This window comes from Carassius auratus, unplaced genomic scaffold (assembly GCF_003368295.1).
Source record: "Carassius auratus strain Wakin unplaced genomic scaffold, ASM336829v1 scaf_tig00020786, whole genome shotgun sequence".
Classification (NCBI taxonomy): domain Eukaryota; kingdom Metazoa; phylum Chordata; class Actinopteri; order Cypriniformes; family Cyprinidae; genus Carassius; species Carassius auratus.
In genome coordinates, this window is record NW_020525057.1 from 210800 (window position 1) to 231792 (window position 20993).

General features: G+C 43.5%; 2 protein-coding genes across 2 annotated transcripts; both read left to right on the forward strand.

The window, feature by feature from the left end:
• Positions 1–3699: 3699 nt before the first annotated feature.
• Positions 3700–15937, forward strand: LOC113076604 (interferon-induced protein 44-like). Its single transcript, XM_026249296.1, has 3 exons — positions 3700–3770; positions 15066–15099; positions 15570–15937. The coding sequence occupies exons 1-3, from the start codon at positions 3740–3742 to the stop codon at positions 15790–15792; spliced, it is 288 nt and encodes a 95-aa protein (XP_026105081.1). The 5' UTR covers positions 3700–3739; the 3' UTR covers positions 15793–15937.
• A 436-nt stretch (positions 15938–16373) lies between these two features.
• On the forward strand, positions 16374–19127 carry LOC113076588 (interferon-induced protein 44-like; the record flags this gene model as incomplete). The annotated part of the gene is made up of 4 exons (XM_026249277.1): positions 16374–16565; positions 16882–17056; positions 17674–17774; positions 18218–19127. Coding segments are annotated over 4 exons (642 nt in total), but the record flags the coding sequence as incomplete, so codon positions are not given.
• Positions 19128–20993: the final 1866 nt, after the last annotated feature.

The window sequence follows — 20993 nt, forward strand, 5'->3', positions numbered from 1 at the left end:
CTGTGGAAAAAATAAATAAAAAATTAATCAGAAAATATCGTGCTGATGCACGAAAGATGTCTCCAATTGAAATGCATTAGTTTAAAAAAACGTGCTGCAATCACGAAAATAACGAAATAAACGTGTGCCTGCCACGAATAAATAGATTAAATTACGTGACCAAATCACGAACTGCCGTGAGACTGGGTTGTGCTGTTAGCTCATAGCCTACCGCAAAAAGTTCCTTTGGTAAATTGATATAATAATAATAACAACAACAACAATAATAATAATAATAATAATAATAATAATAATAATAATAATAATAATAATAATAAATATGCTTTTACCCCAACATTTAAAGTGCTAAAACCAGCTGTCAGATGTTTTCGCGCCACCCCCGGTTGCTGAGCAACGCGCGTGAGTTTGACAGCTGCCTGTCAGAGTGACTTAGTCGTTTTTTAGGATTGTAAATCTAGTAAAAGAAATGGACAAATACAAGCATTTAATTAATATACATTTAACATACATTTAATTAACTTTTTTTTTTATATAATTCTGCAATTTTGCACCCTGTCCAGCAGATGGAGCCCCAGGCGGCCGCCTGTGTCACCTGTCAGCAAAGCCGGCCCTGCTCACGCTCTCTCTCTCTCCACCCTATTGCTAAATTTATTAGTGTCACTAAAATTAAAGTCTATATAAAGAGCAATATAGTTAGCATTCTACAATATACATATTCCTTATGCATTGTGTATAAAATATTATGTCCTTAATCTAGTCTTTAAACAATCATTAATAAAGTTCAGTGATCAGACATAATTCAGTTTATGATCTGGGTCATTCCTGTTATAAAGTGACTTTTATGCCCCAATAATTTATTTAATCATATTTTCTCTAAAATGAGTCACATATTTATAAGATATGGCTTAAATTGTATATTTAGATCTTTATCACTTAAAAAGGGATGATAAAAAATTATAAATACTATTTTGTATTTTAAACACCCTTTCATTGATATATGCATTCAATTTTATTATGTCCTCAGTGCAAAGTAATCAGTTGTAATATAAACCATAAAATGATAAAAACTCAAAATTTGTTTTAATTATGTTATAGACTATGCTAAACTTCCCCCCTCTCATAATCATACATATATTAATCATGTGCAAATATAGTTACTTTTCTTTTTTTACAATTTTCTTCAATAACCGTGTCCCTGAAGTCATTTTCCACCCTGTTAGTACATACTTTCTTGCCTTCCAAAACAGAATGCAATTTCATTGATTTTATAGAAGTGACATAATTTATTTTTCCCATGGAATTTATCTGTACAAACTGAGGTAAGCTTGTTATCCTGCTTGTCCCACCCTTATAGTTCCTATATTGTGAAGAATGTTTGTCCTATCAAAAAAATGTAAAAACAAATCTGACATAGTTATAAAAGTTCTGTTAATCTGTAGAAGATTAGCTAGCTAAATGTTGATCACTTAATTAGCTTTGGCTGTTAACTTAACTTAATTAGCTTGTCTAATTAAGTAAAAAATGTTCCACCCTGTTAGATTCTAACAGATTAAATAGTATTTAGTGTATATAGCAAAAACATATAGTCATCTGAACAGATTATCGTTTTCCCACCATGATTGATTGTGATAAGGAACCACATAGCTATTTATTGTGTCCCTCCCCCAAAAGGAAATCTGGATTATTATATTAATTTTATTTTATTTTATTTTTATATCATTTTGAAACAATATTATATAGGTGAAGTTCCACACATTACAGATGGGAAACCATGCAGGACAATGACGGAAAGCTTGTCCACCGTTAACAAACCTGTTAATACTGGTGTTCCACCCTGTTATGCTCTTTTTACAAGTCGTTTTAAATAATAATTTCATAGCAACGTTAAATGTTTGGCATACTTTTGTGTTATTTTGTGAGGAGAGGAGCACTAACAGCATATATATGTTTTTGAGCATTTTTCTATTATTATTTACAACCCTATCGGCAGTAATAATTAAGACATATTCTATTCATCAATAATTGTTTTGTTATTGTTTTTCAAATAAAAAGAAATAATAAGATGGCATAAGGGACATATACTATCCAAGAAAAGCTCATTATTTTTTAACATTTACATTATTAACATGTTGTGATAACTATCTATATGTTCCTAACTGGGTGTAATATATTCATGGCCAGTGTCTGAACAATCTACCCATAATTATTATTTTTTGAGTCCCCGAGCTTGACCGATATCCATTCCTAATAGCAAAATCATAAAAATCATGTAACTTTTTCTCCAACACTTATGAAGCCAAAATGTTATCGCATACCAGGAATTACCCATCTAGTTACAGTATGATACATTATACTAGATCATAAGTGAAGTTGTGGCCTAGTGGTTAGACAGTTTGTTTCCTAACCCTAAGGTTGTGGGTTTGAGTCTCGGGCTGGCAATATCATGACTGAAGTGCCCTTGAACAAGGCACTGAACCCCCAACTGCCTGCCGGGTTCTTCAGCGTAAATGGCTGCCCACTGCTCTGGGTGTGTGTGTGTGTTTTCACTGCACTTTGGATGGGTTAAATGCAGAGCATGAATTCTGAGAATTCTGTATGTCACTTTCACTTTCTTGAAGATATTAAAATTATATCCGGCCAGATTTGATTTTCCTGAAAGTCATGTGCTTTTTAGAAAAACAGCAGAGAGAGAGAGAGAGAGAGAGAGAGAGAGAGAGAGAGAGAGAGAGAGAGAGAGAGATGAGATTTGTTTCTCATTGAGTATTTATTTTTACATTTTAAAATATATTATGACAAAAAAAAATCTAAATAAAACATGGAGATTTTTCTTAGGAATTAAATCAGCTTAATTCTTAATAAGTGTTTTCTTGCTTTACTCAGTAATTCATTGAGATGGCATTATTGTGATTTCACAAGGCTTTAAGGAATAAATGCTTATTTGGTGAATGATTCATAAGCAGTGTTTGTTTATAAATAATTTTAACAATTAACATACTTTTCTCTAATTTCATTTCATCTTGTATTTCCCATTTCAAAATTACCATAATGTACCATATATATATATATATATATATATATATATATATATATATATATATATATATTTTACCATTTCAATTTTGTTCTTTTTATTACCTTGGCTCTGTCAATCAGATGTGATACAAGTATTTTAGTGACAAATCTGCCACATTTATGCAAATAATATGTTATGCATGTATGTGTAAAATGCCAATAATATTTTTGTTATTTTGATTTTTAATTGAAATATGACCAAGACATTTATAGGCAAGATTTATTTAGAAAAGATATAACACATTATTGGTCATAATAATCTGCATGTTTAGTTCTGTGTTTTCATTTCTTCTTTCTGGCACAGACTATCAACTATGGAAGATCATGTTACTATAGTGTAGTGTAAACCTTGTAAACACTAAAATTAATCTTACAGATCTGCAAAGAAAAAAAAAACATGAGGGTGTAACTCCATAATGCTATATTCCAAGTTTTCTATCAAAACACTCGTTTTTGGGAAATGTTATTACTCAGAGAAAATGCTGACCTGCATCCATTATAATCACGAGAGATGACACACATTTCCTTTCTTTTCCAATCTGTTATTTAAAGTGAAACTGAAAGTTAGACCTGCATGTATAAATACACCCTCTGATGAGAAGGCACAAGACAGTAAAGATAGTTTTGTTATTCTTCTTATTACTGTTTAATCGACACACGATTGCAAATGGGGGCAAGGAAATCAAAACCAGCTGGAGGTCAGTACTGCATTGAATAATGGGATTGTCTCTGACTATGATAACTGATATGCATCTTTTAACTTATTAACTTATATATATATATATATATATATTTATATTTTCCATCTATTTAATCAAATTTGATCTATTTAAATGCATAAATTAATATAAATGTGTTATATAATTAATTAATATAAATGTGCTATACTGGATGACCAGATATGGAGCAAAGTATTAGATCGTGCAAGACAAATTACCCAATCAAACAAATCATATGAAGTACAGTATAAAATTATTAAAAAGCTGCATGTGACTCCTTTAACTCGAAGTAAATATGACACATGTTCCAAATTTTGTTTGAATTGTAAAAGGGAAACAGGAACTTATTTCCACTTAATATGGATCTGTCCTTTAATTGCGTCATTCTGGTCTTCGGTTGTTCAGGAAACTGAAAGATCTTTTGGGATTAAAGTACCACTGGATCTTAGATTGTGTATCCTTGTTGTGAACAACTGTGTACCGGAAACAAAAACAACTTCTATAATGCTTTATGCTGCTCGCCTTCCATACTTCATGTTTGGATTAAAGAACACCCTCCTACTGTAACTCTTTGGTGTGAAAAACTCTTGGCACTATAACCATACGAAAGACGGCGTAATGTACTGGATGGAACTTTAGATACTTTTGTAAATTATTTGTTTCCCCTTAAAGATTATTTTGGATGTGATTGGCAAGCAACATGTATTAATATGGATTGAAGTTTTTTTTTTTTTCTCCTAAGTTCTCTCGTTCTTTTTTCTGTATATGTTAAGAATAAAATATGAAAATAAACAGTTTTAAAAAATAAATGCATAAATTTATAAAATGCACAAGTTGAATAAAATTAACTTGCAATATTCAGAATGAAAATAGTGCATTCAAAAGTCGGTTTGAATGACTTGACTGAGTCTGCTTGGATCCTGTTATCACACCCTTTTGTCTGTTGTTAGAATACAGACGGAACCTTGGGTATTTAACTGATCTTTAGCAGTATGAGCATACAATGTCCGAATAAGAGTGTTACATTACAAGAATGGGTGTGGTTCTGAAACAGAAATTGGACCCATTCGTTCGACCCGTTGTTCATCTGAAACCAATGTCAGCTTATATTGTCCACAAGTTGGTGGTTGCCATACATCATAGAGTTCATCACACCTAATTTCTAAGTAATTATACTAATGGTGTTACAAGCACCCCCTGTCTCCAATTTTTAAGATTACACACCATCCCCGTTAAAAAAATAAAATAATGCTCTAAGAACATTTTTCTAACATTCCCTGTAAGTTGGGATGATGATGTTTCTAATGATATTTCCAAATGTTTTATGATTGTTCAGAACATCCAGTTTTTGAAGCATTAAAAAAAAAAGACTACATTAACGTGCAAACACTAATGTAATCAAAGCTGTTTTATTAATGAAAGCCGTGGGGCAGCTGGCCATACACAACATTCTCTGCTCTGATTTGTGTGCGAGTGGTGTGTGTGTGTTTGTGTGTGTGTGTGTGTGTGTGTGTGTGTGCATGTGTCAAGTGAGGCATTAATATAGCCTTTTATGCACTGCCGTTCAAAATTAGTTGCCTTTTTAATGATTTTTACTGGAGTCTCTTATGCTTATCCAGGCTGTATTTATTTGATCAAACAAACAAACAAACAAAAAAATACTGTAAAATATTAAATATTGTTCCTCTTCAGGAACTCGAGCTGCGTCAATGCGCTTTGGGGAACGCGCCCAGCGTGCGCGACTCTGAATATCGTGTGAAATCAGACCAATGGAAGAGCGTGACGTCACTGGCGGAGTGACGTAAGCGACCAGGAAGCTATAAAAGCACGTGCCACGCAGCTGGCGTCAGCTTCGCGTCTTTCAGCAAGCGCTCTGTGTGTGAATGTCAAACTGTTTGTCTGTGAGTCTTATTTACTGTTGTCTGTCCAGTTTAAGAGCTCCTAGACATGCTAAAGAGCAAGGCGAAAGTCAAACACACTGACACTGGCGATTCCAAATCGCGTTATAGGCTATGTGTTCCTCCCTGCCCGAGATATATAATGGGTGGGGATACACATAGCCTTTGCGTGGTTTGCCTGGGTTCGAAGCACGCTGAGTCGGCTCTCGAGGGGGCCGACTGCCCGCACTGTGAGCGTATGTCGGTGCGGCTGCTTCGTTCCCGGAGGGCCCTCTTCGAGGAGGGGGCCTTCGCCAGCGTTCCCCGCGGTGCTGGTCCCGCTTCTGCCGAGGCAGAATGGTGGCTGCACTCGTGGGGTTCGCAAGTGGATCTGGTGGAGGGAATGGAGACGGGCCATGAACGCTTCCTGTGCGCGAATCAGCCACCTCCCAGCCGGGGCCTACCCTTCTTTCCCGACCTGCATGAAGAGATCGCCAGGTCGTGGAAACCTCCATTCTCGGCCCGTCTCTACATCCCCTCGTCAGACTACTATGGGAACGTAGTGGGGATGGGAGAGCACGGTTATAGAGCGATGCCCGGGTGGAACAGATGCTCGCGAGCTATCTGTCCCCTGGCGCGGCATCGTCTCTAAAGGCCCCGGCATTGCCCTCAAAGCCACTTCGAGCAACATCGGCTTTGGTGGGCAAAGGGTATGCGGCTGCAGGTCAGGCTGGTGCGTGTTTGCACACCATGGCGGTGTTACAGGCGTACCAAGCCGACCTGCTGAAGGAGCTAGACGAGGGAGAGGAGATCAAGTCCCATGATATATCAGAGCTAAGAAGGACCGCTGATCTCTCCCTCCGCGCCACCAAGGAGACCGCCCGAGCGATTGGGCGGTCCATGGCAGCTATGGTGGCCGCGGAGAGGCACTTATGGTTGACCCTGTCCGATATGAAAGAGCGGGACAGGGTCTGCCTCATGGACGCCCCGATCCAGCCGACTGGCCTGTTCGGCGACGCAGTCAATTCTGTCGTCGACAGGTTTCAGGAGGCCCACCAACAAACGGCAGCGTTCCATAAGTTCCTCCCTCGTCGCTCACTTGGGGCATCTGGGGCGGGAGATGCCCCAGCCGCACCCTAGCTCCTCGTACCGCGAGGCCCAAAAACAGAGCGTCGCCTCTCGTGCTCCTCCGCGTCGGGAACGAGAGTCTCGACGACGCTCTCGGCCCAGCCCAAACAAGATCTTGGAGCAGTTTTTGAAGCTAAGAAGTCCTCGGCCAAGAAACCCTGACGCCAAGAGCCCAGGGTTTCAGAGGGCAGCCTCTGCTGGGGTAGAGCGGCACACACCGCAGTACACGGTGCCCGTCTCGCCTCAGCGCCCTCTGGGGGCCGGTCTGCCAACCCTGCCAGTGCATCGCTCTCAGTATCTTCCGCCCGTGCTCGTAGCGGGGCTGAGACGCTCGCCGCCCCTGCGGGGGCCTCTTACACCAGAGATCAGTCTCGAGAGACTGATTCCCTTAGTAGATTATTTAGCAGCGTGGAAACTACTGCCAAATGTATCTCGATGGGTCCTGCACACAGTAGAAAAAGGCTACCGCATTCTGTTCGGCTCCGTGCCGCCAGTGTTCAACGGGGTCGTTCAGACAATAGTCGGCCTCAGGCAGAGTCTGGTTATGGAACAGGAAGTGAAAACCCTATTAGAGAAGGAGGCCATCGAGGTGGTCCCTCCTCAAGACAGGGAGTCCGGATTTTACAGCCGGTATTTCATAGTTCCAAAGAAGGATGGGGGGCTGCATCCGATTATAGACTTGAGGGTCTTAAATCGTTCAGTTATGAGACTAAAATTCAGAATGCTCACAATCAAGCATGTTGTAGTGCAGATCAGGTCCGAGGACTGGTTTGTCACAATAGATCTCAAAGACGCATATTTTCACATATCCATCCTTCCACAACACAGGAAGTTTCTGAGGTTCGCTTTCAGGGGCGAAGCTTACCAATATCGAGTACTTCCCTTCGGCCTTGCACTCTCACCCCGCACATTCACAAAATGTGTAGACGCGGCTCTGGTCCCCCTGCGTATGCAGGGCATCCGCATTCTCAACTATATCGACGATTGGTTGATCTTAGCTCAGTCAGAGCAGGTTGCGGTTCGGCATCGAGATGTCGTCCTCGCACATATGGGGGAGCTGGGTTTGAGACTGAACGCCAAGAAGAGTGTGCTTTCTCCGGTTCAGAGAACCACCTATCTAGGCGTAGTATGGGATTAGACCATGATGCAGGCACGATTGTCCACTGCTCGTATCGAGTCGATCCGCATCTCAGTCGAGAGAGTCAAAGAAGGCCAGTCACTCACTGTCAAACAATTTCAGAGATTGTTGGGTCTGATGGCAGCTGCGTCCAACGTGATACCTCTTGGCCTGCTGTACATGAGGCCCCTACAGTGGTGGCTCAAGACCAAGGGATTTTCCCTGAGGGGCAATCTACTTCACACTATCAAGGTCACGCGGCGCTGCCTACGTGCCTTAGACATGTGGAAGAAACCTTGGTTCTTGAAACAGGGCCCGGTGCTGGGAGCTCTTGGTCGCCGTGTCACGCTAGCGACAGATGCATCCCTCACTGGCTGGGGTGCAGTCATGAGTGGCCACCCTGCCCGTGGTCTGTGGAGCGATCGCCATCAAACATGGCATATCAATTGTCTAGAAATGCTAGCAGTTTTTTGTGCACTGAAGCACTTCCTCCCAGACCTGAGGGGTCACCATGTGTTGGTGCGCACCGACAACACATCGGTGGTCTCTTATATCAACCACCAGGGAGGTCTGCGTTCGCGCCCTTTGTACAAACTGGCGCACCAGATCCTGGTGTGGTCCCAGAGCAAACTCCTCTCATTAAGAGCAGTATATATTCCTGGGAAACAAAATATGGGAGCAGACATACTGTCGAGGCAGGGGCCGAGGCCCGGGGAATGGAGACTTCACCCAGAAGTAGTGAGACGTCACAATGCCCCCTTTGGTTCTCTCTAGTTCATCCAGCTCCTCTGGGTCTGGACGCTATGGTACAGACCTGGCCGAGGCTTCGTCTGTACGCATTTCCCCCTATTGCTCTGCTCCCGGGAGTTCTGGCGAGAGTGCGCCGGGACGGGGTCCGTCTGTTGTTAGTAGCCCCGGTCTGGCCGGGCCGAGTATGGTTCTCAGATCTAGTCTCGCTCCTCGACGGCTCTCCGTGGGAGATACCGATCAGGACAGACCTACTCTCGCAGGCGCAGGGTACGATAATTCACCCTCGCCCGGAGTTGTGGAAGCTGTGGGTGTGGCCCCTGAGGGGATACAACTGTTAGCAGCCGGTCTCTCAAACGAGGTTGTTGAGACCCTTCTCCAATCCAGAGCTCCCTCAACGAGAAAACTGTACGCCCTGAGGTGGAAACTCTTCACCTCATGGTGCAGAGACCGCCGGTTAGAGCCAGCAAACTGCCCGATTGGTACAGTTCTGGAGTTTCTACAGGCTAGGCTCTCTGCAGGGTTGACCCACTCCACGTTGAAGGTCTACGTGGCGGCTATTGCGGCCTACCACGCCCTTCTCGATGGCCAGTCTTTGGGAAGACACCCCCTAGTTACACGTTTCCTCCGCGGTGCGCTGAGGCTGAAACCTCCAGAACGGTCCCGTATTCCCCCGTGGGACTTGGTTGTGGTGTTAGAGGCGTTGTGCAAACCCCCATTTGAACCTATTCAAGATATCTCAGACAGACATCTCACACTTAAAACCTCATTTCTGTTGGCTATCACCTCTCTGCAGAGAGTAGGAGACCTTCAGGCCCTCTCTGTGGCCCCTACTTATCTTGAGTTTGCACCAGGCATGGCTAAAGCATTCATATACCCTCGAGCGGGATATGTTCCTAAGGTTCCCTCTGTTACGCCACAACCGGTAGTGCTGCAGGCCTTCTGTCCTCCTCCCTTTCGGGAGCCTGACCAGGCGAAGCTAAATTGTATGTGTGCAGTTCGAGCGCTGGACGCATACGTCCACAGAGCTGCCCTGTGGAGAAAGACCGATCAATTGCTTGTATGCTACGGTCCCCCCAAGAGGGGTTTTCCTGCTTCTAAGCAGACTATTAGTCGTTGGATAGTCGAGGTTATCAACGCTTCCTATGAGTCCTCTGGTCGACCCCCGCTGTCGGGAGCCAAGGCTCACTCTACTCGGGGTATGGCGGCCTCCAAGGCCTTCTTAGCAGGTGTATCCATGCTGGACATCTGCAATGCTGCGGGATGGTCCACGCCCTCCACGTTTGTCAAATTCTATGGCCTAGACATGCCAGTCACTCCAGGCGCTTCAGTCCTCCTGACCTAAGCTGTGCTCTTCGGATACACACTAGGCAGGGGTTTGGTAGTCTGGCGGCGTTGGTACTCGTTCCCCAAAGCGCATCGACGCTGCGTCTCGGAGCCATACCCCCGGCACCCCTGCCGGCGCTTGCTGGTACTCGAAGCTGACGCCAGCTGCGTGGCACGTGCTTTTATAGCTTCCTGGTCGCTTACGTCACTCCGCCGGTGACGTCACGCTCTTCCATTGGTCTGATTTCACACGATATTCAGAGTTGCGCGCATTGACGCAGCGTCTCGTTCCCTCGAGGAACTAGGGTTACATACGTAACCTAGAGACGTTTTCCTATTTAAACATAGTTTAAAGTGTAATTTATTTCTGTGATGTGCAGCTGTATTCAGCATCATTACTCGAGTCTTCAGTGTCACATGATCTTCAGAAATCATTCTAATATGATGATTTATTTACACCGTTGAAACTGTTGTGCTACTTAATTTTAAATTGTATTTATTTTATTTTATTTTATTTTATTTTATTTTATTTTATTTTATTTTTTATATTTGATGAATTAAATGATAAAAAGAATAGCATTTATTCAAAAAAGTAATCTTTTATAACAATATATGTTTTTTTTACTATCACCTTTTTGTCCATTTAACACTTCCTTGCTGGATAAAGGTATTAATTTCTTTAAAAAAAAAAAAAAAAAAAAAAGATGAAAGAAACAATTTATGGACCCAAAACTTTTGAATAGTAGTATATATTGTAACACAAAATTTATATTTTGAATAAACACTGTTCCTTTTAACTTTTTATTTACCAATGAATCCTGAAAAAAAGTGTCACATGTCCCGAACAATATGAAGCAGCAAAAATGTTTCCAACATTGATTATAAATCAGCATATTAGATGGATTCTGAAGGAAGACTGGAGTAATAATGCTGAAAAGTCAGCTTGGTTTCACAGGAATAAATTGTATTTTAGGGTATATTAAAATATAAAACAGTTATTTTAAATTACAATGATATTTCACAAAATTACATTGTTTTTTCTGTATTTTTGTTTAAATAAAGAATAAAGACGCATATATATATATATATATATATATATATATATATATATATATATATATATATATATATATATATATAACCTAACCCTAACCCTACGTTGGTCCCACCACCCCCCACCCCCCACCCCAATGTTCAAGACATGATTACGGCCTTGTGGGAATGTTACTTTTGATATGTACCCTGAACATTTTGAAACAAGTAGTAATATTAAAAAAAAAAAAGAAAAAAAAAAGAAGGAAAAAAATGCATAATATTTTTGCGTTAATGTTTTTAAAACATTATTTAAACCAAAAACTTTGAACAAAAATGTTATATTAAAGCTACTATAAGTACATTTGTAAGTTTGAGAGATCCTTATCAGAATGTTAGCCAACAATCTGAGAGCAATCTGATGGGATATATTCATTCTCAGACTCAGAGATTGAGATAATGTCACGCTGCCAGTCTTTGTTTTCCTGGGTCTTCCCTAGTGAGCTCACTTCCCCTTAGGCACTTCACCATAGGCACTTTAATTCCGCTAGTCTGGTTGTGTCTTCACAGTAATTGCACTCCAATTAGAATCGCACAGGTGTTGACAATACTCTGTCATTAGTTTCCCTATATAGAGCTGTCTTTCTCTGTTGTCATCATGGAGTCCTTACCCTATGTGTCTCATGCTCTCGTTCCCCCGAGACTTCCTCTACCTTCTCATTCTTCCGAGTTCCCCGTTTCATCCGGTTCCCTCTTTTGGTTACGTTTGTCTCTCATGACTGTTTATTTTTGTAGTTACCCCTCTGTTTAAATAAAAACCCTTACCTGCATTTGGATCTACCCTCTCTTTGTGTTTTCCCAAACCCAACCGTGACAGAAGGACTCCATCATGCCTAGATCCAGCGGTGTGAGATTTCGAATCGGTTCCCCAGCCACCATGGAGGAACGGAGGGGGAGATTCCGGAACTTAACCACCCTTCATCAAGAGGGAAGAGAGGTGGGTGGCCTGGCGCAATTGTTTTGGACTTTGGCAGTCGGGTTAGGTTACAATGATGCAGCACTAAAGGATTGGTTTAATAATTGCCTGGATGATCCTTTACCTCAATGGGAGATGAAGGGGTTAGAGATCCTGGACTTTTGGGGGTTTACCAATTACCTGCACCATCGTGCTCAGTGGGATGCAACAACCACACCAGAGTTTCCAGACAAGGCTGCCAGCTCAGCCCCACAACCCAAGATGGCCACCAGCCCAGCCCCACAGCCCAAGATGGCCGCCAGCCTAGCGCCACAGCTCAAGATGGCCGCCAGCCCAGCACCACAGCACAAGATGGCCGACTCAACGCCACCGACTCTCCATCGTAGAGGGCGGAGGAGGAGACAGGCAGCTACTGTTCCTCAGGACCCGGAGAACGTTCCCGAGCGGGCGGCTGCCGTCCATGAGGCCATTCCCGATGCGGTGCCCGCTGCTGTTCCGGAGGCGGTGGCCGAGGCTGTTCCCGATGCGGTGCCCGCTGCTGTTCCGGAGGCCGAGGCGGTGGCCGAGGCCGTTCCCGATGCGGTGCCCGCTAATGTTCCGGAGGCCGAGGCGGTGCCCGATGCAGTCTCCGAGGCGGTGCCCGATGCAGTTCCCGAGGCGGTGCCCGATGCTGTTTCCGAGGCCGAGGCTGTTCCCGAGAAGGTGCTCGATGCTGTTCGAGAGGCCGAGGCAATGCCCGATGCTGTTCCCGATGTGGTGCCCGCTGCGGTTCTGGAGGCCGAGGCGGTACCCGCTGCTGTTCCGGAGGCCGAGGCGGTGGCCGAAGCCGTTCCCGATGCGGTTCCCGATGCTGTTCCCGAGGCGGTGCCCGATACAGTTCCCGAGGCGGTGCCCGAGGCTGTTCCAGAGGCGGTGCCCGATGCAGTTCCCGAGGCGGTGCCCGATGCAGTTCCCGAGGCGGTGCCCGATGCTGTTCCCGAGGCGGTGCCCGATGCAGTTCCCGAGGCGGTGCCCGATGCAGTTCCCGAGGCGGTGCCCGATGCAGTTCCCGAGGCGGTGCCCGATGCAGTTCCCGAGGCGGTGCCCGATGCAGTTCCCGAGGCGGCGCCCGATGCAGTTCCCGAGGCGGTGCCCGATGTTGTTCCCGAGGCGGCGCCCGATGCAGTTCCCGAGGCGGTGCCCGATGCAGTTCCCGAGGCGGTGCCCGATGCAGTTCCCGAGGCGGCGCCCGATGCAGTTCCCGAGGCGGTGCCCGATGTTGTTCCCGAGGCGGTGCCCGAGGCTGTTCCCGAGGCGGTGCCCGAGGCTGTTCCCGAGGCGGTGCCCGAGGCTGTTCCCGAGGCGGTGCCCGATGCAGTTCCCGAGGCGGTGCTCGATGTTGTTCCCGAGGCGGTGCCCGATGCGGTTCCCGAGGCGATGCCCGAGGCGGTGCCCGAGGCTGTTCCCGAGGCGGTGCCCGAGGCTGTTCCCGAGGCGGTGCCCGAGGCTGTTCCCGAGGCGGTGCCCGAGGCTGTTCCCGAGGCGGTGCTCGATGCAGTTCCCGATGCTGTTCCCGAGGCGGAGCCCGATGCTGTTCCCGAGGCGGAGCCCGATGCAGTTCCCGAGGCGGTGCCCGATGCAGTTCCCGAGGCGGTGCCCGATGCAGTTCCCGAGGCGGTGCCCGATGCAGTTCCCGAGGCGGTGCCCGATGCAGTTCCCGAGGCGGTGCCCGATGCGGTTCCCGATGCAGTTCCCGAGGCGGTGCCCGATGCAGTTCCCGCGGCGGTGCCCGATGCAGTTCCCGAGGCGGTGCCCGATGCAGTTCCCGAGGCGGTGCCCGATGCTGTTCCCGAGGCGGTGCCCGATGCTGTTCCCGAGGCGGTGCCCGATGCTGTTCCCGAGGCGGTGCCCGAGGCTGTTCCAGAGGCGGTGCCCGATACAGTTCCCGAGGCGGTGACCACAAGGCCGTGGTGGTCTTCTACTCCGCCCTGGGGGACTCTGGCGGTGACCACGAGGACGTGGTGGTCGTCCGCTCCACCCTGGGGGACTCGGGCGGTGACCACGAGGACGTGGTGGTCGTCCGCTCCGCTCTGGGGACTCCGGCGGTGACCATGAGGACGTGGTGGTCTTCTGCTCCGCCCTGGTGGACTCCGGCCTCGACCACAAAGACGTGGTGGTCTTCCGCTCCGCCCTGGAGGGCTTTGACTTTGACCACAAGGCCGTGGTGGTCTTCCGCTCCGCCCTGGTGGTCTCCGGCCTCGACCACAAAGATGTGGTGGTCATCTGCTCCGTCCTGGTGGACGCCTCAACATGCCCTTCATGGACTTATGTTTTGTGTTTTTTGAGTTCTGTTTCTGTCTGTTCCTTTTAGTTTAGTCTGGCCCTCCTTCCCTCCCCCTGAGCCTCCACCTGTCCGCCTCCCTCCTGGACTCCTTGTTTTGTGTTGCACCTTTCCATTTCTCCTGGTTGCTCCTGTCCCTGTTTTCTGTCCCTCCGTCCCTCCCCCTGGTCCGCCGCCGTTCCACCTCCCTCCTGCCTCTTTTTCTGTTGGGGTTTTCCTGGGTTTAGGTGGAGCATCTGGTAGCTGCTCCGTAGGGAGGGGGTAATGTCACGCTGCCAGTCTTTGTTTTCCTGGGTGTTCCCTAGTGAGCTCACTTCCCCTTAGGCACTTCACCATAGGCACTTTAATTCCGCTAGTCTGGTTGTGTCTTCACAGTAATTGCACTCCAATTAGAATCGCACAGGTGTTGACAATACTCTGTCATTAGTTTCCCTATATAGAGCTGTCTTTCTCTGTTGTCATCATGGAGTCCTTACCCTATGTGTCTCATGCTCTCGTTCCCCTACTCTCGAGACTTCCTCTACCTTCTCATTCTTCCGAGTTCCCCGTTTCATCCGGTTCCCTCTTTTGGTTACGTTTGTCTCTCATGACTGTTTATTTTTGTAGTTACCCCTCTGTTTAAATAAAAACCCTTACCTGCATTTGGATCTACCCTCTCTTTGTGTTTTCCCAAACCCAACCGTGACAGATAATACCAATTTATTGTTAAACTTAATTGTTTATTTGATCTGTGTTTTTTTTTTCTTCACAGTACTGGATGAAGCATGGAGGATATTTGACTGGGGGTAAGCTATACAGCCATATGTATGTGGACTACAGTGTGTAGTATGTAGGCCATATTATCATAGATAGTTGTCTGTTCAAAGATACAGTAAATTTTGTATTTGTACAAAGCACAAATAGCAAAAATTTAATTTAGGCCTAACAACTGTAAAATATACATTGTCTAACACATTTTTATTTAATGTATTTGACCTCTAAATAAATGTTTGTTGTTAAAGGGTTTTTTTTATTTTTATTTTTTACATTGAAGGACATTGTGTGCAGGCTTTTGTTCCCCTTTGCCTGGAATTATAAAATTAATTCTAACTAGTTTCAAAATATCAAACTATAAATGTATTTAAAACTGAGATTTTAAAAAAATCTAAAAATATAACATATTGGCTGAATAAATAATCCACAAATAAGTATCCTCAAACATACATTATTTTTATTCATTAAGTGTGCAGATAATTTTGTCTCTCATCTTTTGTAGACAGAAGGAAGTACTGAAAGACCGTCTAGAAAAGTTTACTCTGAGTAATCCAGATGTGACAAAGATCAAGATCCTGGTGGCTGGACAAATTGGAGCAGGGAAGTCCAGCTTTATTAACTCTGTCCTTAGTGTCTTTCAAGGAGAAATTGTTAATGAAGCACTAGCTGATACTTCATCGTCAGGCGCCTGTCGCAGTTTCACAAAAATAGTAAGCATTATTTAACTCCTATATTGCACACACGGTAGTTGCAAAGACTGTAGGAACGTGATTTAAAGGGGTTTATATGAAACAGTCGAGCTACAGAGAAGGACAGCAGCTTGTGAGTGTTTTGTCTTGTTTTCTCATCAGACTAGTGTGTGATCGTCATTGCTAGGAAAGTTTTTGGTTTAAATTGTGTGTGTCTTACTCTGGTTAATACGTGCTGAAAGTGGCGCTTGGTTTTGCGTTGGCCTATCGCGGGACTGCCTGGTTTCGTTCTGCTAAATAGTGAGGAATCAAAGTCATGCCTTCTTTCTTTGCATGAACATTTGGGCGGTTTTATGCAAATCTTCCCACATCGTGATGTAGACTTGTGGGGGGCGTGTTAGAACGAGCCATTTTAGGAGTGTGTGGTTGACTTTTAACTTTTATAAAGAATATCTCTTTGTATTTGAGATTTCAGTCTTTACAACTTTTCAAATCTTCTTTATGCACCAAGAGCTTGTAACACTCCAAAGAGAAAGGACATATGATCCCTTTAAGGAAATATAGACAAATCATCAACCTAACCAGACATTTGTTTTTAAATCATAAGCATTGTGTGATATTCAAATACATGTGTTGCCATTTTTCTTTTTCTTTGTTTTCAGCTGAGAGCATACCGCATCAGAAGTGCAGATGCAGATTTGCCTTATGAATTCTGTGACATAAAAGGTTTAGAACCTGAAAAAATATCTGAGTGTCAACCAGATGACATTGTCAAAACCATATATGGACATGTGAAGGAGGGATATAAAGTAAGACATTCACCCAAAAATGAAAATTCACAAAAGATGATATTTTGAAGAATGCTGATAACCAAACAGTTGCTGGCAGCCATTGACTAGAATGTGAAAAACATGGTACACATTCTTTAAAATATTTCCTATTGTAATTCACAGAAGAAAAAAATTGCATACAGGTTTGTAACAACTTGAGCGTGAGTAAATGATGACGAAATTTATTTTTGGGTGAACTATCCCATTAACTACATTCATTTAATTTTAAAAATAAAATGTGAATGTGTACAGTGTATCTTTAATTTTTAAATTTTCTTTTTTATTTCAAACTTAGTTTGAAGAAAAATCCCTCACTAGTGACGATGATCATTACATACAAAACCCTTCACTGTCTGATCAAGCCTTCTGCGTAGTTTACGTCATAGATGCAAATACAATCCATCTCGCTGCAGATGATAAGATAATCACAGAGAAATTGAAGCTCATTCGCCAGGCCATCAGTGATAAAGGTAAAATTTTCTATGATTTTTATCTTTCTTATGCACATAAAAGCTCCTGCATTCCACATGAAAACTAGTTTAACATATGTGCATATTTGAAATACAACAAATACAATTTCAACTGTAGATAAAGGTGTTTTAAGTGAACCAGTAAAAATGTAATATTATTTGTGGTTGTTTTGGACAAATGGAAAACGCAGGAATATATTACAAAATTCAGATTTGTATCTGTTACGACCCGCTCGTTTAAGGTTGCATCAAAAGAGGGATCAGACAACAAACAAATTGTTTTATTACTCTAAACTATTACAACAACAATTAATAATAACAAACAATAATCTAGAGGTATTATTGGAAATAATTAAATTAATATAACTACAACACAACATTAACTACATAATATAAGAAATGCCAAAATAAACAAACCAGAAAGGAAACAGAAAGAACCACTCCTGAGAGAACTATCCCTCCAGGAGTGCCTACCCCAAATAACTCTTGAATACTCAAACTAACGATCAATTAACAAGTTAACAACCAATCAAAATATTCTACGCTCTCCTCCAATAGGATCAGAAACTCGTCACAGTATCATTCAGATTAAAACACTTGCATCTTTCTCTTTGCAGGGATTCCTCAAGTGATTGTCATGACTAAAGTGGATGAAGCATGTCCTCTGGTCAATAATGATCTAAAGATGGTCTACAGAAGCGAGAAGATCAAAAAGAAGGTAGGTCACTTCACTAAAACCTCTGTAACAGGAATTATGTAACTACATTGTAACAACAGTATGTATAAGATTAATTGGCACCATGTGATCCAGGAGGTGAAGATTGTTAGGTCAGGGATATGTAAAGTGGGAGGAGTTGGAGTTGGAGTTGGAGCACCACTGTAATACCAGTGTACTTACATGGTAAAACCTCAGGAACCTCAGGAACTGTCCACTTAATATAAAGTGTAACATTCTGGACACCAACAACAATTAATTTGTAAAGACTAACTTACTGGACGCTGCTGTGTAAAATCAGAGTAATTATATAAAGTGCAACACTTTCTTTACCAAAAAGTGATTTTAGTCCTGTTACACATGTGTTTGTACACATACCATTCAGTGGGTTATTACATGTGTGTATTTAGAAGTGGGACCCAATTTTGTATTGTTTTTCTATACAGATGGAGTTGTGCAGTGCCAAAGTGGGTGTTCCAGTGAGCCACATCTTCCCAGTGAAGAACTATCATAATGAGATTAACACAAACGATGTTGTTGATGTTTTGATTCTCAAGGCACTGGATCAGATTGTGCGTTCTGCAAATGCAAGACTGAGGCGTGGTGCTTCTAACGAATGAGTTTTCAGGACAGAAATCAACTATAATAGCATTTAGAGTTGAATGAATATTACAGTAAATTAACAAAAATATATCATGATCTGAATCAAGACACATTCTGTGTGCAACATAGTACAGGTTATAGCCAACATTTGAGAATGATAAAAGTGACTCACACATACACACAGTATTAGAAATTGCTACACAAATTAGTTGTGTCAACCTTATTGACTTGAACACAATAAACTCAACAAAAACAAACTCAAAATGATAAAAAAATAATAGTCATTCTATTTGAAGATTCAAGTTCAAAACACTTGCATTTGGTATCTAACCCATATACTTTATATTCCAGAAGGCTTCTGAGTGATATGTTTGTACTAAAATCACGTCAGCTCTTCCTGTTGTTGTTGCTTGCTGCCCTTTCCTGCTCTTCTTCTGTGTAATGGTAATTGGTCGTCTTTGTGCATGTTGCTCCCTACTGAACTTTTCTACAATTATATTCTTTTTATTATCAACTGGTGCTATGTTTTAGCTCATTCAGCATCTACAAATAATCCATCACGGTAGCAGAGAATCAACATGCTAATCAGAATTACTCTATATAACCCTTATAATAACTCAGTATTTTGTGAAGTAAAAGCTCTCAAAAAATCTTATGTATGACTCTGTTCCTATCACATTGTTTCTAACACATCTCTTCAAGTAAAGATATTTACTCATTAAAGGGATAGTTCACCCAAAAATGAATATTCTGTCATCACCTGTATGAGTTGCTTTCTTATGTTGAAGATAAAATATATTTTGAAGATTAACGGTAATCAAGCAGTTGGTGGTTGCCAATTGACTTTCATATTATATATTTTTTTCCAACCATGGAAGTCAATGGCATTCATCACCTGTTGGGCTCCCATTTAAAAACGTTGCGTACGCACAAAATGGGCATACGCAATTTTCAATGCACATATAGGGATTTATAAAAAAGAAACTTGCCGTGTTTATGTACGTAACGTACAGGCATTCTAGACCATGCATATGCACTCTTTGTCCTGGAGAGAGAAAAGTAATAAAGTAAACAATTTTAAAATCTGTTTTCATTTCGATATACACATTTACATTTGATATTCCACTCTCATTGATGGAGATAATCACTGAAATTACATATGCAAAGTCAATATGCAGAAGTGAAAAATTATAAGAATTTAGGCATGTTTAGTGGATGTGCTTGATCACTTTTTATTTCACAGTATTTTTGTGAGAACAATGATAAATTATGCGCATTTATCAATGCACAGAGAAACACTGCTGGATTCGTTGAAACGCCATATCTATATTGTCTGGTTTGAATAAGTCCAGTGATAATATTTTACTGTACAATCACAGCTGAACAACATTATGAAAAATATGTCACGTAGATGGGAATATGCATGGAAATGATATGCAGATGATGTTATATATATAAGGTTTTATGCAGGTTGTGGCGTACACAGAATCTAGCTTTTGTGTATACGTACATTTCTAGGATCAAAATTTATAAAGCGTTTTATAAGCGAGACCCCAGGCCTCTTTCGTACATGGCCTCTAGGTGGCAGTTCCCTATCTGTCGGTCACTACGAGTTATGTTGACCGACAAATGGGGTCTCACTTGGGAGGCCAATCATCTCTGATTTTAAGAGAAAACGCCAATGAAATTGGCAAGTGGATTAACACACCTGAGCCACTCCCCGTGCCAGCGGGTATAAATAGGGCGACAGGTGCATCCACTCATTAGATTTTTGCTTCGGAGCCGAGTGGTTGTATGAAAGCCGTTATACTCCACAAAGCCATTCATCTGCTGTGTCGGGAAGCTGTTCTGGTTGGCGGTACGGCGCAAACAGCGGTGTCCCTTTCAGCGATTCCCCTGGGCGCTTCAACTAAGAGAGCAGATTTCCTAAAAGAGCAAATCGCGGACGATTCGCGTCTTTTTCAAGACGCCGTTTCGTCCGCGTCCTTCTGGATGCGGTCGTTTCCTGTTCTCTGACAATGGCCACGTTCGCTCTCTTCCGTGTCTGGGCATTCAGCACGCTGAAGGCGCGTTCGTGGATGGTTCATGCACGCACTGCGTGTGTGACCATGGCAACGCTGTGATCGTGTCTCCCCTTTCTTAAAGGGAAGGGAGCAGACCCCTCTGTCACTACCCGTTCTGGTTTCTCTGTCTCGAGCAGAGGACCGCCGGCTAGTGCTCTGGGAGATTTGAAGGTGACAGTGAGAGCTTCTCCGCCGGGCCACGCCCCACAGACCTCTTACCCCTTCTGCAGTGTTTGTCCTGTGCAGCTGCTGGGTGATTTTGCTGGGCTGTCTTATGGCAGTCCCAACGGGTCATTCAGTTTGCCGCCGGAGATCAGATGTCGATTGCAGCATCGGGGATGGGCTGTTGACCTCTGTGGATGAAGATTCGGCGGGGCTGCCCCCCTCGGGTGTTGTCGCCACTGCCGAATTGGACCCAGAGTTGACAGCCGTGCTTGCCCGGGCAGCTGTGAGCATCAGGATGGAGGTGAATGCACCGCCCAGCCCTGAGTGCTCATGGCTGTTTGATTGGTTCTCGGTGTGGAGCGCGACTCACAACTGCGTTTTACTCTGGTTC

Excerpts from the sequence above, each read along its gene's own strand:
- LOC113076604 (XM_026249296.1), top strand. The coding sequence starts at position 3,740 with ATGGGGGCAAGGAAATCAAAACCAGCTGGAG. Across the intron at positions 3,771-15,065 it reads GAAATCAAAACCAGCTGGAG|TACTGGATGAAGCATGGAGG; the intron begins GTCAGTACTGCA and ends TTTTCTTCACAG. Across the intron at positions 15,100-15,569 it reads TGGAGGATATTTGACTGGGG|ACAGAAGGAAGTACTGAAAG; the intron begins GTAAGCTATACA and ends CATCTTTTGTAG.